Source organism: Pholcus phalangioides, unplaced genomic scaffold (assembly GCF_987345545.1).
Source record: "Pholcus phalangioides strain wild (caught in Gottingen) unplaced genomic scaffold, Ppha-v1.0 ptg000043l_1, whole genome shotgun sequence".
Taxonomy (NCBI): Eukaryota; Metazoa; Arthropoda; class Arachnida; order Araneae; family Pholcidae; genus Pholcus; species Pholcus phalangioides.
The window spans coordinates 1,386,935-1,414,734 of NW_028301629.1; the positions used below are offsets into that span (position 1 = coordinate 1,386,935).

At 37.8% G+C, this 27,800-nt stretch overlaps 2 protein-coding genes across 2 annotated transcripts; one reads left to right on the top strand and one right to left on the bottom strand.

Annotated features, from left to right (window-relative positions):
* The first annotated feature begins 7,737 nt into the window (after positions 1–7,737).
* Positions 7,738–20,467, top strand: LOC149063773 (uncharacterized). Its single transcript, XM_089255627.1, has 4 exons — positions 7,738–7,836; positions 9,869–9,926; positions 15,013–15,242; positions 20,252–20,467. Exons 2-4 carry the CDS (start codon positions 9,874–9,876, stop codon positions 20,341–20,343), a joined length of 375 nt encoding a protein of 124 aa, XP_089111753.1. The 5' UTR covers positions 7,738–7,836; positions 9,869–9,873; the 3' UTR covers positions 20,344–20,467.
* Positions 20,468–21,124: 657 nt separating this feature from the next.
* On the bottom strand, positions 21,125–27,327 carry LOC149063774 (uncharacterized). The gene is made up of 3 exons (XM_089255592.1): positions 27,076–27,327; positions 23,364–26,228; positions 21,125–21,277 (listed from the first exon to the last, which is right to left on the bottom strand). The coding sequence occupies exons 1-3, from the start codon at positions 27,325–27,327 to the stop codon at positions 21,125–21,127; spliced, it is 3,270 nt and encodes a 1,089-aa protein (XP_089111718.1).
* Positions 27,328–27,800: the final 473 nt, after the last annotated feature.

The following is a 27,800-nucleotide window of genomic DNA, read 5'->3' on the forward strand; positions in this document are numbered from 1 at the left end:
GTGCCAGAAGTGCCCATGCAGTAAACCAAGTTCTACAGAATAAGGACATGATTTTTGTGGGTCATTAGTAGATCAACTGTGTAGTAAAAGAAATGCTACCAGGAGTAAATTAGATACTTGAGAATGCATCTAAAAGAAAAAAAATACCCAATATAACGGTGATTCGTCAGAAATAAGATACCTATTGCCAGCGCCACCGATAAAACTTATTTAGGCACCCCCCCCCCCCGCCCGTAATGCTGAAGGATAGGTTGAATGGTGAAATTTTCGCCCCCTTTTGTAATGCGACCGGGGCAACAAACGCGCCTGCTCCCTCCCCCACTACTTGTGGCTCTGCCTATTGGTAATATTATGGCCCTTCTAAGATTCAATGGTTTCTCCTTGGAGTGTTGTTACAGTCATCAGCCGTTCGTCGTAGTGGTGAGTATGGTTCTAATTTTGAAAATTCTCAAAATGTTATGAGAAATCACCCTGCACGAGTTTTGAGGATGAAAGTACAGTGTGCACAAAATAAAAAATGTAAATTTTTATACGATCCCTTCCCCCCCCCCGTCCTCTAACTTCCAATTAGACACAGTTGTTACTTTTTCCCTTCTTAGCCCCAAATAACATGTTTTTTAACTGCATTATTCCCTGAGATATTTAATTCAAAAATCGGAGACAGGTCCGGGCTTAGGAGAATTTCGAGGCCCAATCAACATCGATGACATAATTCCAGAATTAATGAAAGAAAATATTCTAGAATTAATGTAAGAGATAATTTCAGCATTTATACAAAAATTGCCACGTTTTTAAGACAAATAAATTCAATTGGTCGAATGGTCGACGCGTTTCGGCTCTTCAATGGAGAGCCGTCATCAGGATCTCGTGGTCAGAGTTCACACGAATCAGTCGTGGGAGAGTGATGTTTACGTCTGGTCGTCCGAAGAGTTCGCCTTTGTATTTGCTGCGTCCGAGTGGTCTTTGGATGCGAATTGGGGAGCCATCTGTTGTAAAGTGTTGAAAGTTTTTTCACGACTGAGGTTAATAAAGCCTGTCCAAGCTGACGAAATAGGTGGTGTGTTTCTTCCATCATTAACGAGGAAATTCTGGCATGTTCTGATGAAGTATCCCTCGAGAAAATTCAATTCCGAATTGTGTGTTGCTTTTTTAAAAACAAATGCTTTGTCAAAATCAAAATGATGTGAATGTTGCCAGCAGTGTTGGGCAATAGCCGAACTATCCGTCCGTCCCTTCTCAACATGCTTTCGGTGTTCGAGAACTCGAATATTTAGATTTCTTCTAGTTTGGCCAATATATCCATTTTCACAATTCTTGCATGGGATGAAGTAGATAATTTTGTGATAATTTCAGCATTGATAAAAGTGATAGTTCCAAAATTAATGAAAGAGATAATTTCAGCATTAATGAAAGAGATCACTTCAGCATTAATGAAAGAGATCACTTCAGCATTAATGAAAGAGATCACTTCAGCATTAATGAAAGAGATCACTTCAGCATTAATGAAAGAGATCACTTCAGCATTAATGAAAGAGATAATAATGAAATTAATGAAAGATAAATCCAGAATGAAGGAAAGAGATAATTCCAAAATTAATGAAAGAAAATATTCTAGAATTAATGTAAGAGATAATTTCAGCATTAATAAAAGTTATAGTTCCAAAATTAATGAAAGAGATAATTTCAGCATTAATGAAAGAGATAATTTCAGCATTAATGAAAGAGATCATTTCACCATTAATGAAAGAGATAATTTCAGCATTAATGAAAGAGATCATTTTGCCATTAATGAAAGAGATAATTTTGCCATTAATGAAAGAGATAATTTCAGCATTAATGAAAGAGATAATAATAAAATTAATGAAAGATAAATCCAGAATGAAGGAAAGAGATAATTCCAAAATTAATGAAAAAGAGATAATTCCAAAATTAATGAAAAAGAGATAATTCCAAAATTAATGAAAAAGAGATAATTCCAAAATTAATGAAAGAGACAATTCCAGAATTATTGAGATATAATTTCAGAATCAATGAGATATAATTTCAGAATCAATGAAATATAATTCAGCGTTAATGAAAGAAATAATTTCAGCATTAATGAAAGAGATAATTTCAGCATTAATGAAAGAAATAATTTCAGCATTAATGAAAGAGATAATTTCAGCATTAATGAAAGAAATAATTTCAGCGTTAATGAAAGAGATAATTTCAGCATTAATGAAAGAGATAATTTCAGCATTAATGAAAGAGATAATAATAATAAAATTAATGAAAGAATAATAATAAAATTAATGAAAGAATAATAATAAAATTAATGAAAGAGATAATAATAATAAAATTAATGAAAGAGATAATAATAATAAAATTAATGAAAGAGATAATAATAATAAAATTAATGAAAGAGATAATAATAATAAAATTAATGAAAGATAAATCCAGAATGAAGGAAAGAGATTATTCCAAAGTTAATGAAAAAGAGATAATTCCAAAATTAATGAAAGAGACAATTCGAGAATTATTGAGATATAATTTCAGAATCAATGAGATATAATTTCAGAATCAATGAGATATAATTTCAGAATCAATGAGATATAATTTCAGCGTTAATGAAAGAAATAATTTCAGCGTTAATGAAAGAGATAATTTCAGCATTAATGAAAGAGATAATTTCAGCATTAATGAAAGAAATGATTTCAGCGTTAATGAAAGAGATAATTTCAGCATTAATGAAAGAGATAATTTCAGCATTAATGAAAGAGATAATAATAATAAAATTAATGAAAGAGATAATAATAATAAAATTAATGAAGGATAAATCCAGAATGAAGGAAAGAGATTATTCCAAAGTTAATGAAAAAGAGATAATTCCAAAATTAATGAAAAAGAGATAATTCCAGAATTAATGAAAGAAAATATTCTAGAATTAATGTAAGAGATAATTTCAGCATTATTGAAGGAGATAATTTCAGCATTATTGAAAGAGATAATTTCAGCATTATTGAAAGAGATAATTTCAGCATTAATGAAAGAGATAATAATAAAATTAATGAAAGATAAATCCAGAATGAAGGAAAGATGTAATTCCAAAATTAATGAAAAAGGGATAATTCCAAAATTAATGAAAGAGACAGTTCCAGAATTAATGAGATATAATTTCAGAATCAATGAAAGAAATAAGTCCATCATTAAAAAAAGAAATAATTTCAGCGTTAATGAAAGAAATAATTTCAGCATTAACGAAAGAGAGAATTTCAGCATTAATGAAAGAGATAATAATAATAAAATTAATGAAAGATAAATCCAGAATGAAGGAAAGAGATTATTCCAAAGTTAATGAAAAAGAGATAATTCCAAAATTAATGAAAAAGAGATAATTCCAAAATTAATGAAAAAGAGATAATTCCAAAATTAATGAAAAAGAAATAACTCCAAAATTAATGAAAGAGAGATAATTCCAGAATTAATGAGATATAATTTCAGAATCAATGAAAGAAATAAGTCCATCATTAATAAAAGAAATAATTTCAGCGTTAATGAAAGAAATAATTTCAGCATTAACGAAAGAGAGAATTTCAACATTAATGAAAGAGATAATAATAAAATTAATGAAAGATAAATCCAAAATGAAGGAAAGAGATAATTCCAAAATTAATGGAACAGATAGTTCCAGAATTAATGAGATATAATTTCAGAATCAATGAAAGAAATAAGTCCATCATTAATAAAAGAAATAATTTCAGCGTTAATGAAAGAAATAATTTCAGCATTAATGAAAGAAACAAATCCAGAATTGTTAAAAGCAGTTCTTCCAGCAATAATGAAAGAAATAATAATTAATAAAAGAAATAATTCCAGAATTAATGAAAGAAAATTCCAAAATTAATGGAGAAAATTTCAGAATTGATGAAGAAAAATTCAAGAATTGATGAAAGAAATTGTTCCGCATTAATGAAAGAAATTATTAGGCATTAATGAAAGAAATCATTCCAGTATTAATGAAATAAATAATTTAATCTTTTTTCACCTTTTTTTTTAATCTTTAAAACCCCATATTTAGAGACCGTACATTTCTATGGGCGAATTGCCGGGCGGGAACTTTGTTTTCACCGGGTCAAGTGATTTCTTTGCATTTGATGTCGCTGGCGTCGCGGCGGCTGGATGCTCCCTCCAGTAATATAAGCTTGATGAATCAGAATCTCTGTCGTCTGCTTCTCTCCAGGTTATTTGTTTTGGACTTCTCCTTGTGTCCTTAAAAAATAACCGAGCAGGAAGTTCGAATTTCCAGTTCTGTTCGTGAGCTTAGCTTGTAGGGAACCGATTTCTTGTCTGTCGTCTGCTCATTAAGAGGCTGTTTGTTTTGGACGTCTCCTTATGCTCAAATAAAATAACCGAACTTTGAGTTTGAATTTCCAGTTCAGTTCACGAGCTTTGTTTATAAGGAACTGAGCGGAATAAAGAATATAGTTTTTTTACTTTAAACTTCATCATCACCACGTGAGTCACTTTTAAACTTGAGACTAGATGGCAGCACATTACTTTAAAGTGGAATGTGGAAAAATTCACTTTTTACGGTCTTACCTATCGTCTGCTTATGTGGAGAGTGTTTTTTTCCTTTGTTTTTGATGTCTCCTTGGGTCTTGAAAAAATTACTGAACTGGAAGTTTGATCTTTCAGCTCAGTTTATAAGCTTTGTTTATAAGGAGCAAAGCTGAATGAGAGAAGAATTTTGTTTTTTATACCTGAGCTTCGTCATCACCACATAAGGCACTTCTAATTTTGACAGTAGATAGCAGCACAAGCAATATTTTTAAAAATGAATGTCTAAAAGTATTCTAGAGTATTAAATTAATTTTAATTCCCTTAAAATTGTTAGTGGCATTGTAAACTCGCTGCAAATGGTACAAGGCAAAAAAAACTGCCATTGTCGGACGGCGTAGCGTTTGAGTCACCCTGTATATACGGGACTCATTACTTCCTAGATACAATATCTGTAGGACGTGCTGGCCTAGCGGGAAGACTGGATGCATTTATCGAACCCACGTCCTGCAGTAGGGGTCGCTAGGCTGGGATCTTTGTTGGGGGCCTTAGAGGCCAGAGGTGCGACAAAAATGATCAAATGATCAAAACCTCCAGGCCAAACTTTTCATACCCCCCCCCCCTGTAGTAAGTTTATAATGTGGGAAAATACACACAAAAAATGACAATTATCGTCCCGTGTCTGTTGGGGGGGGGGGCTTGGTGTTCGAGCCCTCCGACCCGGCGCACCTGGTTCTCTCCAGTGTGACCCAACCCCTAGGGGTGATGTGCTTATATTCCATATAGGACAGAGCCTGGGTCATATCTGGCATAACAGTTCCTCCCCTCTAGTTGCGGCCCTCGGGAGCAGCGTGACTTGTGACCCGGGTGTCGAATTAGAGTGGGTGGGCACTAAAATGCGTCTTTGCTCCGGCTGACTAAGCATCTAGTTGCAGTCCCGCCTACTCTTGTGGGAACGGCAGCAACTAGTGGGGGTGTGCAAACTGGGCACCAAACATTACAAAATCCGCCAAAATCTGATCTTGCCTGGCTAACCAAGCATCGACCCTGCTTGGGGGGAAGGAGCCTATGGGGGTCCACCCAGGGACGTAGCGTGCCTTCTCGGGGCCCCGGGGAAGACTTTCTTGGGCCTCTAGAAAAGATTTATTATCATTCAAAATAAGTGTATATTTTTTTGTAAGCCCCCCTATTTGCTCGAGGCAGGACTCTAGTTGCCCTAGCCCTTTTACTAATAAGCTACTGCCATACCTAATAACGCTAAAAATAATATTGTTGGGGCTTTAAACTGAAAGCCTCCTTTCACAATCAATAACAGTTTAATGGAGAAAAAAATTAAATTTTAATCAAAATTTTTCAAAGCATCTGCCAATCATCATTTTGCAAAATTTGCGGCCACTGAAATTTTGCGGCCCGGTGCGATCGCATGTTCTTTTCCAACTTTTCGCAGATTTTTGTATTTGCAACAGCTTTCTTATTGTGTTTTTTAGGGCAGGGTGTCCATGTAAAATCAATTTTTTATTTACTTTTGTGACACACTGTATTTTCATTCTCAAAACTGAAACAGAGTGGTTTCTGGACACATTTTTAGAATTTTTCAAATTGGAACCATACCACTACGACAAATAGTTGATGAGATGAAGGGCGAATTAACAGAGGCTAATTAACAATTAAAATATACGTATAAAGTGGGGGGGGGTACCAAAATCAATTAAGTGCTTAGGGCCTTCAAACATCTTAATCCGGCCCTGCACACAAACACCATCAAAATTACCGTTTATTTAAAAAAAAAAAACCCCAACCAAAAAATAGGAAAGAATCGTGCACGTGCGACACGAAATTCTGCGGCTCAGCAGCACGCAAACGAGTGCGCGCGTACACGCGATTAGCGTAGTGTCGACCCGCGTCTCAATTTGCGCTGTCCTTTTGATTTCCGTTGGCCGCAAAACAGAGTGCTGCCCTGCGTCGTGTCACGAACGTTTCACACGGCTCAATTTGCGCTTTGCCTAAGAGCATCATGGGGGCCCCAGTGCCAAGTGTTTTTTTTGACGCCCTACCTGGTGAATTCTAGAAAATTTCAACCGGATCTCATTTTTGTGAGGCTCCTACCCGGGCACGGCCCGGGGCTTGCCTCACAAAAATATGAACTGGTTGAATGTTTTCAAGAATTTTCCAGGCAGGGCCTTCAAAAACATCACTTGGCCCGAGGGCCGATAATACTCTTAAGACGGCCCTGGTGCCCGGGTGGGTCCATACGTTAAGACGGTACTAGGCTCGCATTCCCAGAAGTGGCCCGAACTTTCTCCAAAAGGACGGAACGCTTCACGCTGCTCTCAAATTGTGTTTTGCCGAAGAGCATCATGGGCCCCGGGCCATGGGCGGAGATACGGGGGGGGGGGTACGTGTGGGCATTGCCCCCAATCGTCAAAGGTGGAGTCGACTGATCTAATGTATATATGAATTGACATCGTCATCATAGTGCTCCCCCAGCAATAATGCATGACCATGCCCCCCCCCCAGCCTTTCAAGTCTATCTCCGCCTATGGCTAAGTGGTTTTTCTGAAGCCCTACCTGGTGAATTCTAGAAAATTTCACACGGATCTCATTTTTGCGAGGTCCCTTTTCTTTTGAGGCCCCCGGGCCGTGCCCGGCAGTGCCACCTCAACGCATGGTCTCACCCGGGCACGGTCCGGGCCCTCAAGAAAAGAGGGCCTCACAAAAATATGAACTGGTTGAATGTTTTCAAGAATGGAACAGATGTTGTCTGGTCATGGCCCCCCCACATCCTGTAGCGGGGCCCCTAGGCTGGGATCTTTTGCGGGCCTCTCGGTCTGACTTTTAACGGGCCCCTTCTGCAGTTAATTTATAGCATGAAAAAGTAAAAATATGATGATAACCGTGCCGGGCCCCAGGGCTAGAGCCCTGTCAGCCCCCCCTATGTGGGGGCCATGGTCCTGGTGCCCGGGTGGGTCCATGCGTTAAGACGGTTCTGGGGCTCGCACATTCCCAGAAGTGGCCCGAACTTTCTCCAAATGGTTGGAGCAGCAAGCACCCTTGCCTCACACGTAAAAAAATAATTTGCGTGTACCAAATGTAAATTAAAAAGAAAAAAAACAACGATTGAAAACATATTTGGCCACTTAGCGCGGGCGGAGAAAATCGATACGTGGCGCTTTATGGCAACCCCAAAAAAAAACTCGCCAAGAAAAATCGTTTAAATACTGAAAGAGCGGTCATTGCCGTCGCGTCCGTCATCCGTGCTAGCGTTGCTGCTCCTCTCGCCATTGGTTGTTGTCGTTACAGGTAAATAATAATACAATAATAATATCAACAATGAATCATTCCTCCCTCCCTCAACAATTGATTTTAATATGTTATAATTGTTGAAGAAATAATTGGTGAATAATTTTCGTTCGAAATTAGTTTTTCAGCACGTGAGAGAAAAAGTGTGATAATTGCTTTGTGAGTTAGAAGGGTTATTGCCGGTAATTAATTTAATTAAGCCTTCATTCTTCGAGGTGGGGCCCCCCGCATTCTTGTGCGGGCCCCCCTTAGGTCAGGGTCAGACGCCCCTCAAAATTTTTTGTTTTTTATTGAATTTATAGAATAACAATAAAACGTCATTTCCAGCCCCCCTCCCCCCCAGGCTGGAGCCGTTTCAGCCCCTCCCTAGCAGAGGGAGGGGTGGAGGGGAGAGTGTGCAATGCCAAGGAGGGCTGTTGGACCGTACGACTGCGCGGGGCGCTGTTCTAAAATGGGCACCAAATCCGAAAAAGGGCGAGAAAAAAAAAAAACTTATTCCACGAGAAAATTGTGGGCAGGGAGGGTTGCCCAAAAACGGGTCCCGTATGGGTATAGATTTTTTTTTTTTTTTTTTGTTTCTTGAGCCACTCTGGGCAGAGTCAGGAGGGGGGGGGGCTGTTTCTCAGGGCTGCAATTGGGGGGTGGGGAGCAGGCAGGTGTCCTGAATAGAAAAAAAGGGGCCACAAATTTCACAGCTTAACCTCCCCATCAACATTACGAGATGGTGCCAAAATGTGTGTTTACACTAGCTGACCAAGCAGCATCTATTTATGGCCCTGGCGAGTGCCTTCTTAATGTATTGCCTTGGGGGGGGGGTCTCGAGAAGAAGGGCCTTAAAAAGAAAAAAAGCAATCTGGTTGAAATTTGTGAGAATTCGCCAAGTAGGCACTCAGAAAAATCACCTGGTCCATGATGCTCTTAAGACCCCTAAAATATGGGGGTTGAATTTTGGGTATTTTCCACCCTTCTGCCACAAAGAACGCTAACTTATATGTATAAGGGGGCTTACCGAAATTGATATTTGCCTATGAGAAACCGGACCCTCTGCAAAATACAATGCCAAGTATTTATTTTCTGTGAATGATCAATGAATCTGTGAGCATGCGCCCCCCCCTTTCAATAGTGAATTTACATTATAAAGAGAGGGGGGGGGGTTCCTTAAATATTAAGTTTTGTGTGAATTTTATTTTTTTAAATATTTTGATAATGATGGACATGGAGATTCCTCCAATGCATCCCGTTACAGGGTCCTTAAGTCAGACCTTACGTAGACTCCCTCTCTCTATCAGGCATTCATATTAAGAGTTCCTCCGATTTCCCAGTGAATTTGTGGTGCAGATATTTGATGATAGGCGGGGGACCCCACATTCTGCAACATGGTCCCATCTATTCTGAATTTATAGCATATTGGGGGGGGGGGGGTCCCCTTTTTTAAATTGATTTTCTTGTGAATTTATAGTGTAGGAATTTTGATAATGATGGGCATGTCCCCTCCACATCTTGCAGCAGGGTCTCAAGGTCGGACTTTTTATAAGGTGCCTCTCTAATGAATTTATGGAGGGGAAAAAACAGGACCGGGCTTAATAGAGTTGTCAGTCACACCCTTGCGATGGGGGGGGGGGAACTTTTAAGAATTTCTGGTTAATTTATTAGTGATTTTTTTTTTTTTTTTTTTTTTCCTTCTATGTAGGGCAGGACCATACCCTGGGTAGGGCATGTAACCCTGGTGAGACTAGTATCTGAGTAGCCTTCGATGTTAGTTTTAACACGCATGATTAACATACCGAGGGGGTTCTTCGAGACATTGCCAGTAAAATTAGACAGTCAGTTTTCAGATTGGCTGCAAATAGTTTGGTCTAAACTTGTGGGGGGGTTAACCAGCAGTCCGCCTCAGATTATCTAGAACTGCAAACTTTGGAGACTCCTAATTATCAAAACTCTACTGTATGGTTTGAATATTGTTGTAAGAGATTGTTTTTCCCGTCAGTATGTGTGTATACCATAATGTAAAAATTGACAATATATTTTTCAGGAATCATGTCAACAGAGTTCACAATTGGTATGGGCGACTCAAGTCGTAATTCATCGAAGTAAGTAACCTCGTGCTTCTTTATGATTTTATTCAAAAGCATTTCCAATGTTGTTGTAATATGTTTATATAGTTTTTAATGAAGGGGCGGTGGCACGAGGCAATAGTCTGGGGGGGGGGGTGCCAAAGCAGAGGTGAAATAAAAAAAAAAAAGATATTTTTCCACAAGATAATAATTAAGGGAATTATTTTTGTCTGCTCCGGGGCGATAAGTAAAAGTGCAAAGAAAAAGGTGAAAAAAATTATGGTAAATTATTTTGATCTGATGTATATCGGATGTTAAATCGGAGGTCAAAGAATCGGAAAAAAGTTTTTAAAAAAATTAATTTGTGGGGGGGGGGGGGCTATTTGTCCGTTCTTAGTGGGGCATCAAATCCAAAATGAAAAAATGTTGACCAAAAAATTAGGGCTCCCACCATTCTACTTTTTGGTAAAATGTCCTACCTTCTTGGTTTTGTCTCTTTTCCTACTTCTTTTTTTATACCAATTCCTGTCAATACTAATTGATTGTAATTGAGCAGGGAATCGTCGATATATTGCCGAATATTATAAACTGGCTATAATACCCGGCGTTGCCCGGGTTTTCTTCAATGAGGCTTTTTTGGATCACGTGATATCTCCCTTGACATCTCCCGTCTTCCCACCAGCTAAAAATATCAGCCGACCAATTTGCATACTAACCAGGGGCAGCTTAAGCGAGGGTGCAAGTGGTGTGTTGCACCCAGATGGCAGGTTGTAGGTGGAGGCAGCATAGACTTTAGTTAAGACCCCACAAAATATTTAACACTCTAAAAACTTGCATGACATTTACGCTTTTGAGTCATACCTTGACAACGAAAACGTTGATAAAATAGACAAGGCCTCTGACCGTAATACCAGAAACAAGAATGTAAGCTATCGTGGCGGCTCAAGACAAAATCTGTTCCCGTGTGATACTTTTGCACCTCCTGCCTATTGCCTCCTCCCATAGTCCCAACATCCTGTGTCAGTCAGTGCCTCCTGGGCTGCAATCTTTCGCGGGACCCTAACCAGATTTTCCATGAGGGGTCCCTTTTACAGTTAATTTATAGTGGGGGGGGGGAAGATAAAGATCTAGTCCTGGGACCCTGTGCCCGAATGGCATGGTGGTAAGATACTCATCTACCATCGTGAAGGTTGTTGTCTGGGTCCCGGGTTCGAACCCAAGGGAGGATATTGAAAAGATATTTTCCCTAACGAACTCGAGGCGACCACCGATAGACAGCGCCTTCACTTCCAACCCATCTCACTAATGGCAGTAAATTGCAATATAGCAATATGGCCAGAGCTGGTTGTTTGGTGAAGTAGTCCTGGGACCCCAAGCTGTTGAGCACTGTCAGCCTTACCCTTGGGAGTGATGCCCCTCCCTCACAACTTATCTAAGTAATTCCTAACAAAAAAAAAATTTTCGCCCTTTCATCTCCCCTCCAGAGCAGACAGAAAACATTCTTTGATTATTTTTTGGCCAATAGAACTTGTTTTTACTCTTTCACCTTGGATTGAGCATCCTCCCTCTTGAGCGGGACCCGTGCAGCCGCCGCAATAGGTCACATCATGGGCATGTGTCACTCCTGTACTCGATCACAAGGGGCAAGTGCGCATTTTGGTTCCCTCACTCAGTATTTTTTCCGGAAACAAAGGAAAAATTTGGCTCCTCACTTGCTCAAGGCACTGAGTACCAGAAACACCTTTTTTGAAATAAAATTTCTTAATAAAAATAACCTCGTTATTTATCATCTTCACATGATAAGTGATGTCTCCCCAAATTAAGTGCTGTTTTAAGGATTGAATTACCTGTTATCTGGCATTATTAAGAACGATAAAATAATTCTGAGTCAAAAAGCCAGAAAAATTTGCTTCAAAAGTGGAACATGGTCATGAGCATTTTTCACTGTAAACAATAGTGTGCCGCTTTCCTCTGGGGAAAAAAGTCCGGTTTACCTATAAAGTTCCCCTTGACTGAAGCCCTGCCAGCCTCCCACCAGGGTTGCCTTTAGGGGCGGCATATGAGGCTTCTCACCCGGGTGGCAGTTAAATTCAAGCCGCCTCTGGTGGTTCACTGAAAATAAGGTGCCTGTGAGTAATATCGGCCAGGCTGAAATTCAGTGGTTGCTTTTGAAGGCGTTTTTGTGAAAGCCTAACAAGCAGACAATGGTAGAAAATATCTTTTTAAAGAGATTTTGAAAAAAGTGTCTAAAAATATAAGTTCTGTGTTTTTTCGAAAATATGAAGGAAAAATTCCTAAGGTGTTCCAAAAAAAATCCCAAGAGATATTATCAAAGACTTTGAAATCTCTCCTTCCCCTTTTTTCTACTTGCAATATCCACACTTAAACAATAGCTTTGGTATAAGGCACACGGCAAGTTGGAGACTTTTTTCAGTGCCAAACATATCTGACGCCCCAACAAAAAGTGGCCAAGGTCGTCAGACACTACATGGCACTGAAAAAGAATCTCCCCAAAAGTTGGTAATTGTTATAAAATGTGATGATTAAGGCAAGCAAAGTGGGTAATTATTGCTATAAAACTCGGCAGGGAAAAATGCACCCCGAATTTATATATGGTCACCCCACTGCAATTTCAAAAAAATTCCCTGGTTTTTCCCTTTTATTTGTTTGACATGTTTTTTTTGATGGGAATGTGTCATCTTGGGATAAACTACAGAGTTTCTAAGTCTGTGTGAATTGGCACCTATGGCTGTGCTTAAGTCCAGAGCAACTTGCAGTCCCCACACCCCCGAGCTACCCGTGTCCGCCATTTCCCAGGATGTTTTATTTATCAATATCATAACTTATTTACAAGATTTTTCTAGGTCTATTCAGTAAGCATTTTCAATCTTATCACTGGCGGCGTGGCAGTTGCCTCTGTTGGGCATTGTTTTGTCACAGTTTATGGCTCTGCCATGCGAAGTATGTCATTCCGGGCGCAGTTTAATGGCAGGGTAAGTGTCTCTGATGTGGTCAGCCCCTGTGCTGGGCCACTGACATTGTGGCTGATTGGCTCTGGTTAGCCCTCGGGTTATCATTGGTAGCCAGCCCACTGTCGTAGCAGCTGATTGGCTCTGGTGAGTCCTTGGAGTATCTGTGGTGGCCAGCCCAGGTGCTAGGCGCCACAGCAGCTGATTGGCTCTGGCGAACCCTTAGTCTCTATGATGGTGGTAAAATATACTGGTGCACTTTGATTTATACTAGTACTTTTTAATTTAGACTAATCGGAACAACTGTTGAATAGTTATCCTTTTTTCACAATAGAACTATTGCTCATTATTTTACATATACATGAAAAATTTAATTTTAATATTTTAGTTCATCAGTAGTTCATGATACAGCTACAAAGTAATCCTAGTAAATTTCCCAAGGTAATATTTCGCGTACTAACTACAAGGTAATCATGAACACAGGGTTCACTTTTGACATGAGGGAGCCCTGGGTTGGGAAAAGCACACATTAGAAAATCAACATTTTTAAAAATGTCTAGTTTTTCAACAAAGATATTTTGTATAAATTTGAAGCCCTAAATTGGTGGGGGCCTATGCAGAAATCAGGTCTGGCTCGAACATTCCCCCCCCCCCCTAACGTTTTAAAAACTTGAGTCAGCTATAATGGACCTCCCCAGCGTAACTTTCCTTATTTGAACCGTTCCGTTTTGGTATTGTTTGGTTGTTTTTAAAGGGAGCCATAAAACACTAATCTGTTCCTCTCTCTCAGAATTTTTCATAGTGACGAGTTAACTGAAATTAGTGACGAGTAAATGAGGGTTTAATAACATTGTGTGGTCTATGAAAGCTAGACAGGCCTGAAGAAAACGACTTGACCGGAGTGACAACTTAACAAGGTTTCACTGTATTTATTCTTTGCGTAACGTAGTGACTTTAAACATTACATGCAATGAATTTTCAACAGGAATTTTTATATTGAAAAGCAGTAGTTAAGGTTTTTGACAGTTTTAGACAAGTTTTTGATGGGTTTTGACATGTCAGTTTAAACCATCAAAAACCTTCAACCCTGGTTATCATCCAAGTCACTCTCATCGTAAATTGCAAGGAATTGGGTAATATGTTAATATCTATAACACAATCCATGTATAAGAAATCTCCCTCTTATTTTGGGGACCCAATTTTTAAGAAGGGGGGGGGCCCTTTATACACGTTAAAATGGTAATTATTTCAAGGCTTTTCGGGGATTTAGTGATCTCTTTTCATGTTGGTAGATGGGAAATTGGGAAAATTTCACATTCTCGGGTATCATTGAAGAATCACTCAGAAAATTTTAGGTGCCAATGCCAGTTTTTTGAGTTGTCATGGTGACCCGGGATTCGTTAAGACCTCGTAGCCATTTCATTGGATTTTGCAACAGTTGGCACAGTTCCTTTTGAACTATTATCCACACACCGAGAGGGGAGGGAGATATATATATACTGTTGCAGGGTTGGAATAGAGTTTTGTAAAAAGAGATTCTTATCGATCGATCGTGGCAATACGAGAGATAAAAGAGCTTTTATAGCTGAAAAACAATGGATGCTGTAGTAAATCCGTACAACAGTCATTTTCAAGGAATGACAAGCCACCTGTGAAGTTTGGATTGCTTTCTGAAATTTTTTTTCCACATTCTGATAAAATTAAAAATCTCAACTTTTTTTTTTCTGTTATTAAGCAGCGAATGTCTAACGTTCCTTCAATTTTTTTTTTTTTTTTTTTTTTTCCAGCGAGGCAATTTGTCGTATATTCTAATGGTTAGTTTGAGGATTTTGCATGATTGTCTATGCGAGCTTGCAGCTTATAGGAAACATTGGTTGTTTCGGTAGCAAAAAGAAAACTTATTTTCTTTGCCAAGTAAAATTCCATAGTTAGGTAATTAAAATGCTTCAAAATATCTGCATTAACAAGGAATATCTCTTATCTCGGGTTATTTTGAGATCAGAGTATTGATTATGCCCGTCCTGTGTTAGGAAAATCGGTAAATTTTATGGGGGGGGGGTTTATTGCATGTTGAAATCGGTAACGGATTTTAGAAGGAATAGCTTGTTCCTTCAATAGTGCTTTCATCAGTCTAAATATTTGTTTTTCCATAGAGTTTTGAAGCCACCTGGTGGAGGGTGTAGCGACATATTCGGCAAGACAGAGAATTCTGCTCCTGCCGCTAGTGAAGAAAGCGCACAACCTGTGAAAAGCGAACCGGCGAAAGTGATCACACCCGATTTTCAACCTGCTGTACCAGCTGTGGCAAAAGTTGACAGGAATAAATCTGATATTTTTGGCATGGCAGTACAAGATGAACCAGTCAAAAGTAGGAAACGTTACGGTAATTGATTTTTTAATTATCTTTCGAAGCTGAAAAAAAATAATAGTTTCATCTTTGTCACTTAGATCCCATGATTTCACAAAACTTGCATTTCTGTAAAACAAAATATGATCTTGCAAGCAGTGAAAGCTTCTTCGAATAAAGCCTCTTTGAATTGGATACGCTTTTCAAAAAATTTCGTTTTTTTTTTTTTTTTCAGTGTTAGGTTTTACTTATTTAAGGTGGCTACATAGTTAGCAACCTCCTGATTTTATCAGATCTGGGTTCCATCCTTGGTGAATAGGCTACAGAAAACATAATTGTTGATGATTCACTTTTTACAAATACAGTATATTTCCAAAAGTGTCTTTTGTGGAGTTTATTTTGAAAGAAATATTATTTGAGAAAAAATTGAATAAGAAGAAAATATTTTTTTGATTAACCCTGCATGTGTGTGTTAAAAAACTGCAAATCATTTGCAGTTTCTTAACATTTGTTACTAACTTTGTGCAAGACTTGTATGCATTTTCATGAGAATAGCATGTATACTGATCAAGATATAAATGCATAGGTGCTATTGTTTCAGATTTACCCGAAAGCCTTCCAATTTTTCAGCCTTATTAAAATCTTCAGGTCGGAAATCAAATTCTTCAGATTTTCTGTATCTTCATAGAAAAATCCCCAAAAATCCTCAAATTGAGCTTTATTTGAATGGAAAATCCCTAAAGAAAATACTCTCCCAGTCCTTGCAATTTCATGCTGACCCCATTTTCTCAGGAAAATTATGGGGAATCAGGATTTCAAGTAAAAAAAATCTGTAAAAAATGTGCCCTGGAAAAACTGAATTTATATATGGTCACCCGTTGCAATTTAAAAAAAGTCCCCGGTTTTCCCCTTCTATTTGTTTGACATGTTTTCTTCAATGCGGAACGTGCCACCGTAGGATAAACTAGATTTTTCAAGTCTGTGAATTGGCACCTATATAAATGTTTTCTATGAAAATTTCAATTTCCATCTCGCCTTTCGCTTATAGCATGCAGAGTTTTCAACCCATTTTTATGAAATTCACAAAAAAAATGGCACTACATGTGAGGCACCCTGTATAGGAAATTAAAATGTGGTAATTCAATATTTAATGAGATATATAAGCATTTTAGTAAATGATTTTTGATCGCACATGTGTGCGCACAAATTACCTATTTTATTTTTTATAATTTGGTTAAAGAACCGCTTTTGTCAAAAATTAGGTCCTAGGGAATAGGAAGTTTCTTATAGACACTGATAGTGTTATAGACATATCTTTTTAATGTTTTTTTCAAATTTTTAGCCCAAAAAATCGGGGGTTCCTTACACACGTTAAAATATGTTATATAAAGATTCCAGTTGAATATTGTGCAAATTCAGGAAGCTATATGCGATATTTTGAGCTGCAATTTCTGTTACTGGGGCTGAGAGTACCCAAATAGGGGATTTTCCACATTGTATTTCAATTATTTTCTGTTATTTCGTTCAGTTTCTTCATTTTGACGTTATACCCATGTAGTATATTCAATCATTTCTCTTAAATAGTATCGGACACATGTTTTCACTCACTCAAAAAAAATGTTTGCTTATTATTGCATTAAGACAATTCCACCCACTACATTAAGTCCTAGCAAATCTGTTTCCCATCTTATGATTCTAAATACCAGTTTGACTTGGTGGTCTGCAGAATTTATGAAAAAATTTTTGGCCAACATTGTCTCTGAAAGGCAGGGCCGGTTCTGGATATTTTTCAAGCTTAAGCAAATAACATTTTGGTGATAAAAAATATTGCTCCCATCAGCCCTCTTAAGTTGATGCTTTCTGCGGCTATGAAGTTTACAGGACTCAAGGTTCAGCCCTGCTGAATGGTTGAAGACCCCCCCCCCCCCACCTTCCCGGCGTAGAAGATTCACATTTCCTTAAGAATTTGAGGTATGTGTACCAGAAAGGCATAGGAAGCTTGCTTATTCCAGATATTGCACACTTTTCTATTACTTTCCTTGTTTTTTCTGCTATTGCCGATTTGATATATTCTTTGAGTGATCCTTAATGACCTATAAAATAAGTCCAAGAACCTTCACTTCATAACAAAATACGTCATAACAATACTCAATCTTACAACTTCCATAAACACTGATAATGTATTTTATGTAATCAACGATCGTAACTCTATCAAAAGAAATACCAACATAAATGACATGTAAGATTAACTTGATCAGCAAAATGTGTTGAGAACGTTTAAAAAAAGCAATATTAATGATTCTCTCGAAGAGTTTCTTCAGAACACTGTCTGAAACAACAAACAAATAAAACCGTTGGAGGAAAGATATTTGTTTGCAGTTGGTCATCTGGAGAGTTCTTTGTATTACCTGAGCCTGGTTGGTTTTTGAATGCAAATCAGGACTCTGTGTATTGTAGAATGTTGAAAACCGTCTTTACTGCTGTCTATAAAATTTCTCCAGGCTGATGAGAAAGGTACTAGCGCAATGTTCTCAACCTGTGGTCTGTAACGATGGCATAATTAGTCCACAGGCAGACTTGATAAAATTATTCACCCATTGTAATTGATATTAGTAATATCCGCATGTGGGTACAAATAAAATTATAAATTTTTTACTTAGGTTAACTGTACATCATCCGGGAGAATGTGAGAAATTGCAATCTTAAATATGGGGTGTCACTATATTCGGAAAAAAACAATTGCATTTAACAAAAATGTATTTCACGAAAAAAATGTTCAAATGATCTGATGACCATACTTCAATGAGAAAAAATTTGGTCAAAAGTTTGTAAATAATCCATAAAATATACGGGACAATTGTCAAAAACATTGACCTCAAAAACATTGTCAGAAGTAGGCAGAATCACCAATCATTAAAGTTAAAAAACAATTGACAAAACGTTAAACCTGACAGATAGGTAACAGAAATTTTATAATTTTTGTCACAATTATCATATAATTTGAAATTATGAAAATGCTGTGTGTGTATTAACGACTTTAGTAAATATTTCAATAGCGTTAAAAAAAATGGGATGAATGTACAAAAGAAATGGAAAAAACAAAAATTACAGGAATATGGGAACACAAATGGTCTATCAAATTGCTTAAGACATTTTACTGGTCCTCCTTTTCAGAAATGCTGAGAAACGCTGTACTAGTGTATTTCTCCCTCGTTGGCGAGGAAATCCATTTTTTAAGAAATACTTGTTTAGAAAATTCAGATTGTTGTGGGATTGTTGCTAACAATGTTACGCAATGGCTGAACATATTGGTGTCCTTAAAAAAAACAGTTTCCAATACTCTACCATAGACAGCACTGCAATCATGCATTCAGGCTCGGCTAATACAAAGGGGAAAACTCTCTCCACATGACCAACAGTAAACAAAAAAAAAAACCATCCCCTTCCAACTGTTTTATTTGTTTCAGACCATGATGTTCTAAAGACTGCTAATCATCGTAGGGCCAGAACATGTAAACATAATGAACTTGAGGCAACCACCGATAGGTTGGAAATGAAGGCGCTGTATCTCATTAATGGCAGTAAATTGCAATATAGCGATATGGCCAGAGTTGGTATTTGAAGTACGTGTAAACCATTGAAAGAAGAAAAAATGCACCTTTAACCCTAGAATACTGTCTCGGAGACGTAGAGGTATAGGCTGTTAACATGCAGTTTTTATCACCTTTTCTTTTAGTTAGTATTCTAGGGTTAAAACATGTTAGAAATTTCTTTGCATTAAAATAGAGCAGTTTTTCTGTTTTTGGATAATAACGCCAATGAAAACTTGTATTTCTATTGTAGAACTTCAGTTAATGACCTTAATTTGTTCTGCCAATGTGCTTGTCATCCGAATTGCTCGTACATCAAATCAAACATCCCCATAGGAAATGATGTAAACTCTGATTATTTGTTCCCTAATTATCATATAAAAATGACCAATAAAACAGGACATTCGCTCAATAAAACAGCACAAAAATAATATAATAAATCATTCAATAATGTTATAATACAGCACAATAATAAAATGCTAATTATTAATTGAAATAGTACAATAATGTTTACAAATTAGCTTATTCTAAATGACGAGTGAGAATAGGATTATTGTTTAGGATGATTTTTGGTTATGCTGTTATCTTCAAACTAATTTTTTTTTTTTTTTTTGTGCGAGACTTTGAAAAAGAACCCATCCAATGAGACTTGCTTTGGAACTGAAATCGCATTGTCGTTGGCCAGATTTATTGCTCGTACTGCCACAGCTTTATTTGGGTGATTTATTTTTTTTAAAAAATAGCAGATTCCTACATTTTACTCATCTCTAATCTCATTTGAAGTGAGAGATTAGTATTCATTCCTTTATTCCTCAGATGAGATCCTGTTTATAAGCTCTTGCTGTTTTGTGCAATGGAGTTCCATCAGTTCGTCTGTGGTCAACACCTAGCAAAGCTACTTCACCAGTTCTTGAATTTCGCTCTCGTTCACCTCTGGTCCCATGGCCTTGCCCCAGGACACAATATCTATGAGCATGGTGGATCCTGTTCATGAGCTAGCTCCTCAAAATCGCATTCAATATTGTCATCAGCCCAGTTTTTCCAAGCAGATTGAAAAAAAAAACCTTTTTAAGTGCATGTAAGCGTAGTTATAATTCTAATAGTTTTATATCGTAAACAGTTGTGCTCGCACTTGTAATATTCCTTTTTTTAGAGTTGGACACACTGACTAGAGACTATATGGGAGAAATATTGCCCACAATTCCACAGTATGTGTGTGGACGAAAACAAAAAAACCATTGGCTTGGATGTAATAATGTAAAACTAAAAGCATAAGTTTTGCTCATAATGTGAATCATTGCTCGTTAACAGTCAAAATTTGTTAAATTTTTGCTCGTTAAGCGAATCGCTCATTAACTGATGTTCCACTATATATATCTCAATGTATTAGAAGGCTGCTGTTCAATCAATCATGTAATTTCTTCATTCATGAGCTTTTCTTGCCTTTTCTTGTAGTGGAACCTGTGGAGCACGAAGATAAAGGTTCGAAGCCCACAAGCATCCGTGTTCGGCAACCTCCTGGCGGACAGTCATCTGGTATATTCTAAAAAGGGGTGGCTTTTTTTTTTAATTTAAGGGAAAATATGATCTTGTACCTTTTTTATTTAATTTTGACGATTCTCAAGTGAAAAATGATGTGAAAAAGAAATAAATGGATTCTAAAAACTCCAATTTTTTTTTTTTTTCATTGTATATTTCAAATTTTATTTGACTTTATTAATGTTCTATGAATATATTTCCAAATCCACATTGGTATGACTGAATCCTACAAAATGAATTTTAATAGGTTTTGTTTAGTTGCTCTAGTATTAGTTACCCACTAAATACAGTGAAACATATATAACTATGCTTGAGTGGTGGTACAAGAGTCGTTCTCATGCTGAAAGTAAGCCTCGGCTGATACCACTGCATCATATCTATGCTAATTCGAAAACATCAGTTGCTGTTGTTCATTGATGCGCAATACCGGGAACAAGGCCCTCATCTTCATTCCCTTAGGAAAAGTTTTTAATTTCAATGATGGTAAATTGGCCACTTATATAGAAATGGATGATCATTAACAAATGTGTAATCTTTGGGTATTAGTTTCAGGGGTCAACTTTCTCCCAGACTATGATCCATTATTCACCATTTGGGGGCCCTATTCGTATAATTGGGCAAGAGAAAACTGGAAAAGAAAAGACTGAGGAGTAAAACGAAAAATAATTTTTAAAAAGGCACTTATATATAAGACATTTTTTTTTTTTCCTCCTTTACTATTGTAGCCCTCCACAATTTGGGGTATTTATTCCAAAATGGTAGTTAAAAATATTTCAGTCCTTGAATTTGCTAAGGCTGTAGATGATAGGATTCTTGCCCAATTTGCAAGAGAGCAGGTATGAGGCGAGTCTTCCCAGCTTTGCGCAACCTACACGGGTAAAGGGCTAATATCCCGGAAGACAGCTCGGGCCTTGTCTGGTCCGACAGGCATGAGGTGACTGCCTAGGCAAATTTGTGTCAAAATAATTTTGAAGGGAAAGTGGATGAATGAGCTCAGGGATCTGACAAGGCTCCTGCCCAGAAGCCCGAGACGATTTTCATTGGATGTGATTCTTTTTTTGTTTTCAACACTACAGAGTAAGCCCCTCTAATACGAAAAATTTGAAGACCAAACACAACCCGCGTCCCATCTCAGAGATCGAAAAGCGTTAGTGCCCCTACTACTGTACTTAACCGTACATGTGCACCTCGTACACTCCTCTTCGGAATTTCTAACGAATCGGCACATGCCGGAATGTTTGGCGCTAACGTATCTATGTCGCAGAGTTGCACTTGTTTCGTGTTCATACTGCCATCTGTGTTTCATTTTCTGAAGTAAAGATGGAAATTCCTAAATTTTCATGTTATGTCATTATCGTGTTGTAGGTCTTGTTCAATAGCTCAGTTAAAAATGTAGCCTAAAAATGCTACTACTGTGCATTAATGAGATTCAATCACACAATTGAACTTAAACACGTACTCCTATAGTACTAACTTTATTTTTAAAGGGACAGCCTACTGCTCGTCTCCTTTCCTGGTTAACGACTTATTTCGTAATACAGTCACAGAAAAACGCTCGCTACAATTGGCGTACAAAATAGCCGCCAATTCACATAATTTGATGTATCGGCCTAACATGCCGCCCGGCATTGAAATATTAATTTCAATAAATACGACAATATAAAAACTTGAATACATAAACAAAATTCACATATAACAAAAATTCGATGCAGTACAGATATCATATTTGCGAAACAAAAATTAATTATATAAAATACAAATGCACTATATACATACACAAATGTACTATATTATACAATTATAATTTCAAGGCGGAAACCTAATGATTTTATTTTTTTTTTTTCTATCGAGACCCTTCTAATGGCAACAACGCGATTTTACATATTGATCTTTTGAAGATCCCATTCATTGTTTTTACATTTGCAATTCTCACTTTATTATCCCTACCCTGGAAAACCTCCACGACTCTTCCCAAAATCCATTTACAACTTGGGAGGTTTTCTTCTTTCATGACAACCATATCTCCAACATTGATGTTGGGCTTGGAACCTTTCCATTTATTTCGTTGTTGTAAAGTGCTCAAATAATTGTTTTGCCAATGCTTCCAGATTGTTTGCACCAACTTAGATGTACGTTGAAATAAATTCAATCTGGTTTCCTTAACATCAGTCAGTGATGGCTCTACAATGGCAGTGACTGGGCGACCAATGAGGAAATGACCAGGCGTAAGAATATCTAAATCATCTATATCACTAGATAGTGGTGTTAACGGACGTGAATTTAAAATTCCCTCTACTTGATTGACAATAGTTAACAGTTCTTCGTATGTTAGTTTCGAATTCCCAACTACACGTTTCAAATGGTGCTTAAAGGATTTTACCCCGGCCTCCCACAAACCACCAAAGTTGGGTGCTCTGGGAGGTATAAACTGCCACTGAATACCCTCTGCTGATAAATAGTTGACGAGATTGTTATTACTCTGCACAATATCGGCATACCAATTTTTCAGAGTTTTATTAGCACTTACGAAGTTTTTTGCATTATCGCTGAACATTTTTTGAGGTTTGCCTCTCCTGGCAACAAATCTTTTCAAGCAAGCGATAAATGCTTCGGATGTCAAATCAGACACTATTTCCAAATGAGTGGCCTTCGTGACCATGCATACAAAAATGCAAATATACACCTTGTGGTAGATCCCCTTTCTCTGGCCCTTATATTTTATCAGAAACGGTCCACAAAAGTCGACACCAGAGCAGTTAAAGGGATAGTTCACAGTGACTCTTTCTTTAGGTAAATCCCCCATGAGTTGTTCTACTGTTACAGGTTTTATCTTGAAACAAGTGATACAGTCATGTACAACCTTACGACACGTATCTCTGCCACGTAATGGCCAAAATTCTCTCCTCAAAGAATACAATAAATTTTGCGGACCAATGTGTAAATATTTTTTATGATGATGCTCAATGATCATTCTAGTGAGCTTATGTTTTGATGGTAATATGATCGGATGTTTTTGGCTATCACTTACTTGACTGTGCCTTAAACGACCACCTACTCGCAAAATATCCTTTTCGTCTAAGTATGGAAGTAAGTTTTTTATCTTGTCTGTTGCCAATTTCCCTTTTCTAAGATTGGATATGTCACCATTAAATTCTATTTCTTGTGCGCAACGAACTAGATATTGCATACTACCTTGAAGTTCCTGATGTGACAAAGGACCCTTTCGCTTATTAAGTGGATTTCTCGAATTATGGATGAACCTGAAAACAAAACTAAGAATGCGAATTAATTTAGCATAATCATTTGTAATGCAAAATAAAGAATCCATGAAAACTTCGTTCAGATTTAGAGTCAAAGTCACATCAGCATATTTCTTGAACTCTCGGAGATAATCTGCATCGGATGTAATAGGATAATCTCCATCTGTGGAGTCGATAGTTCTCTCATGAAGAAACCCTGGTCCATTCCACCATAAAGTCTGATCGATGATTTGATCAGGGCTAACTCCTCTTGAAATTAAGTCTGCAGGATTATCTTCGGATTTCACATGATACCAATGGAAGTTCTTGGTGATTTCTTTGATTCTGGATGTCCTATTCGCAACAAATACCTTCAATTGATGAGGTGAAGCGTTGATCCAACCCAGCACTATTGTTGAGTCGGTATACAGACACACCTTGTCCACTTCCACACGCAGAGAAGATAGCACCTTCTCAACAAGCTTTGAGAGCAGTTCTGCAGCACAAAGTTCAAGACGTGGTATGGTTATTACTTTGAGAGGTGCAACTCTGGATTTGCTACAAAGAAGCACCACCTTCACGTCACCCACGGCAGTAATCGAACGCACATATACAACAGCCCCGTATGCATCCTTTGACGCGTCTGAAAATGCATGAATTTCTAATTTTTCAGCAGAGTCTGCTAAGACGAAACGATCAATCTGGAGGTTTGTCAACCTTGTAAGTCCTTCTCGGAATTTTCTCCAGTTTTTCGATTGTTGAGACGGCAGTTCATCGTCCCAGTCGATTTTCAACAGCCAGAGCTTCTGCAAGTAAATCTTTGCTTGTACTAGAACAGGACCAAGCAAGCCTAACGGATCAAATAATTTTGCGATATCTGTCAACACAGCACGCTTGGTAGGTATGTTGTTACCAGGAGCAACAGTGAAACCAAAACAATCTTCTTTAGGGTTCCATCTTAAACCCAAAGTTTTCACCGTGTCATTTTCAGGATCCTGAAAGCAATATTCTCGTTCATGAACAGGAACATTGTTCAACAATGCATTTTCGTTGGAGCACCACTTGTGTAAATCCATGCCTCCACATTTTAACATAGAAATCAGCTGTTGCTGCAATTCAATGGCACTTGTTATATCGTTAGAACCAGTTAGAATATCATCAACATAAAAATCAGTATGAGTTGCGGCAGCAGCAAGAGGATATTTCTTCTGTTCGTCATAAGCTAACTGCCTTAACACCCTAGTGGCTAAATATGGTGCACATTTTGTTCCATATGTTACTGTAAGTAACTTGTACAGTTTGGGTTCATCTAACGGACTTTCTTTCCATAAGATGCATTGTAAGTTGCAATGATCAGGATTGACCCAGATCTGCCTGTACATCTTTTTCACATCGGCAGTGAAAGCGATTTTATGTCTTCTAAATCTTAGCAGTATCGAAAAGATGTCTTCTTGGACCACACCCCCATTTAACAAACAGTTGTTAAGTGATAACCCATTGGTAGAAGGGGCTGATGCGTCGAAAACTACTCTTAATTTAGTGGTACTGCTATCAGGTTTGTAGACTCCATGGTGAGGCATAACATATTTTATATCCTCATGTCCCTCCATCATCTCCTGCATGTGACCTAAGTCCTCATACTCGGCCATAAAATTTTTGTAAAGAACAGACATTTGGGGATTTTTATCCAATTTTTTCCACAGCCAATTCAGCCTTTGCTCAGCTAATTGCATGGATTCCCCAGGTTCAACATTTTCCTTCATCGGAAGATCAACTATATATTCCCCTCTTTCATTTCTACGATGGGTTTTTACAAAATGATCCTCGCAAAAAAGTTCTTCTTTGCTTTTCAGGGGTAGCTTCTCCTCCACTGATTCAATTTCCCAAAACTTCCTAATGGATTGATCTAACACCTCAACTTCTCTCGAGAGAAAACAGCATTGCTGAGATGACGAGTGAGAAATTGTCCCGGAGACTATGTACCCAAATACAGAATTCTGAAGCAACACTTCGTTGCTGAGATACAGCTGTCCGCTCTTCAATGCCTCAAAAAATATTTTTGCTCCGATCAAAAGTTGTATTTTCCCAGGCTTGGAAAAATGTGGGTCAGCAAGTTCAACTCCTTCGGGAAACTTCAAGCCCGATAAATCAAGAGGAGACGATGGGGTGAAATCTGTTATTTTGGATACAATCAAAAAATCCAATTCTTTCTTGAACTCGCCGCTTTTGTTTGCGACTACCCCGGTAGTTTTGGTTTTCACGGTACGTGACAAGCCATTAATGCCACAAACGGGGGCATAAACTTTTTCTTTCTTCAACCCGAGGGCTTCGGCGCAGCTTGTTGTCATCATGTTCACTTGACTACCATTATCGAGTATGGCCCTAACTCGAGTCTCTTTTCCTTGGGAATCGCAGACGTAAACATTCACAGTACTGAGAAGTGCTGATGAATTTGTGTTTATCACATTGCTCAGACTATGAAGAACATCTGGTTGTTGGCCCCCTACTGCTCCTCCCTCTGAGGGTATGGGGGAAGCGCTTTCGCTTTTTCGTTGGATGACATCTTTATTGCTTTTTGGAGACGCCGTTTCTCCCCGATGTAAGAGAGTGTTGTGTCTCAAATTGCAAATAGAGCAAATGACCTTTGATAAGCACTGAGACGTAATATGGCCAATTTTTAAGCAACAATAGCATAAATTATGCTTTCGCACAAATTCATATCTTTGCGAAACACTCATTCTTTGAAATTTTACACATTTATATAATGCATGAAAGCCTTTGCAAAAGACACAAGATCTTGTATATTCTTTGATATTATCACTATCATATACCATGAAAGCTTTTGCTTTCGGTTGTATTCTGCGGTCAGGCTGCTGCTGACGACTATTTATTTTGCCGACACTTTCAAGCATTATACTTCTTTTTTTCAATGAATTCTAGAAAATTGTCTAGTTTAGGAACCTCGGTAGTTGTTAATGTTAACTCATATTCCTTTCTGGATTCTTTATCTATTTTCTGAAGTAATACATTCAGTAACATGGTGTCTGATAAATCATTTCTTTCAAATTTTAATGATTTCAACTCTCTTAAATTTCTATTTACATTGTCAATTAGATTGCGCAATTCCTTAGCTGACTCATGTTGAACTTTAGCGCAATTTATTAAAGCTTGAATATGAGTGTCAACAACTATTCTTTTGTTTTCATAACGAGTTGTTAACGCCTCAAACAAAGAAGCATAGCTTTCGTCAGCTGTTTCAAGCTTTTTTGCATCCCCTTTTAATGATGCTCGCAAATAATACAGCTTTTGTACGTCGGTTAATTGTTCGTTGCTTTCAATTAAACACTTAAATTGATTTTTGAACTGACTAAATTCCTCATACTTGCCAGAAAATTCTGGTAGAGGAATGTCTGGCAATTTTATACGACAGATTTCTTTACGCTCATCAACATTAACTTTATGATGACTTTTCATCGACTCTTGGTAGAAAAGAAATCTTACCTCCAGAGTTTCTAGTCGCTCATCTATGTGCAGTAGCTCTTCGTCGAACACGCTAATGTCTATAGTCTCTGGTTGAGCGTATAATATTTTCCTCAATGCTTCAACATTTTTTTTGATGTCGGCGACATTGTTCAATTTCACATCAAGTAATTGTTTTGAATCCACTGATGGCTCAAAGTCCTTGGCAAAATTTTCTAGTTGAGTAACTTTAGATTTTACAGTTCCTTTTTGACGATTATATTTAGCATTCATTTTCAATTATCCTGTGGCTATAGACGGACCAACTGTTCAATAGCTCAGTTAAAAATGTAACCTAAAAATGCTACTACTGTGCATTAATGAGATTCAATCACACAATTGAACTTAAACACGTACTCCTATAGTACTAACTTTATTTTTAAAGGGACAGCCTACTGCTCGTCTCCTTTCCTGGTTAACGACTTATTTCGTAATACAGTCACAGAAAAACGCTCGCTACAATTGGCGTACAAAATAGCCGCCAATTCACATAATTTGATGTATCGGCCTAACAGGTCTGTCTGCTCTCTGCTAAGAGACTTTAAATGGGAGACCGGCTCTCTCTCTCTCGCATTCACTCCTCGAAGCTGGAAAACCAGCTTCAGCCGACCACCACTGTGTCGTCAACGGGGTTCGAACCTGGACCTATCCAGATGTGGGGCCCATGAGTCGCCGTGCTCGGTTGAACTCTTAGTTAGGACTCGCGA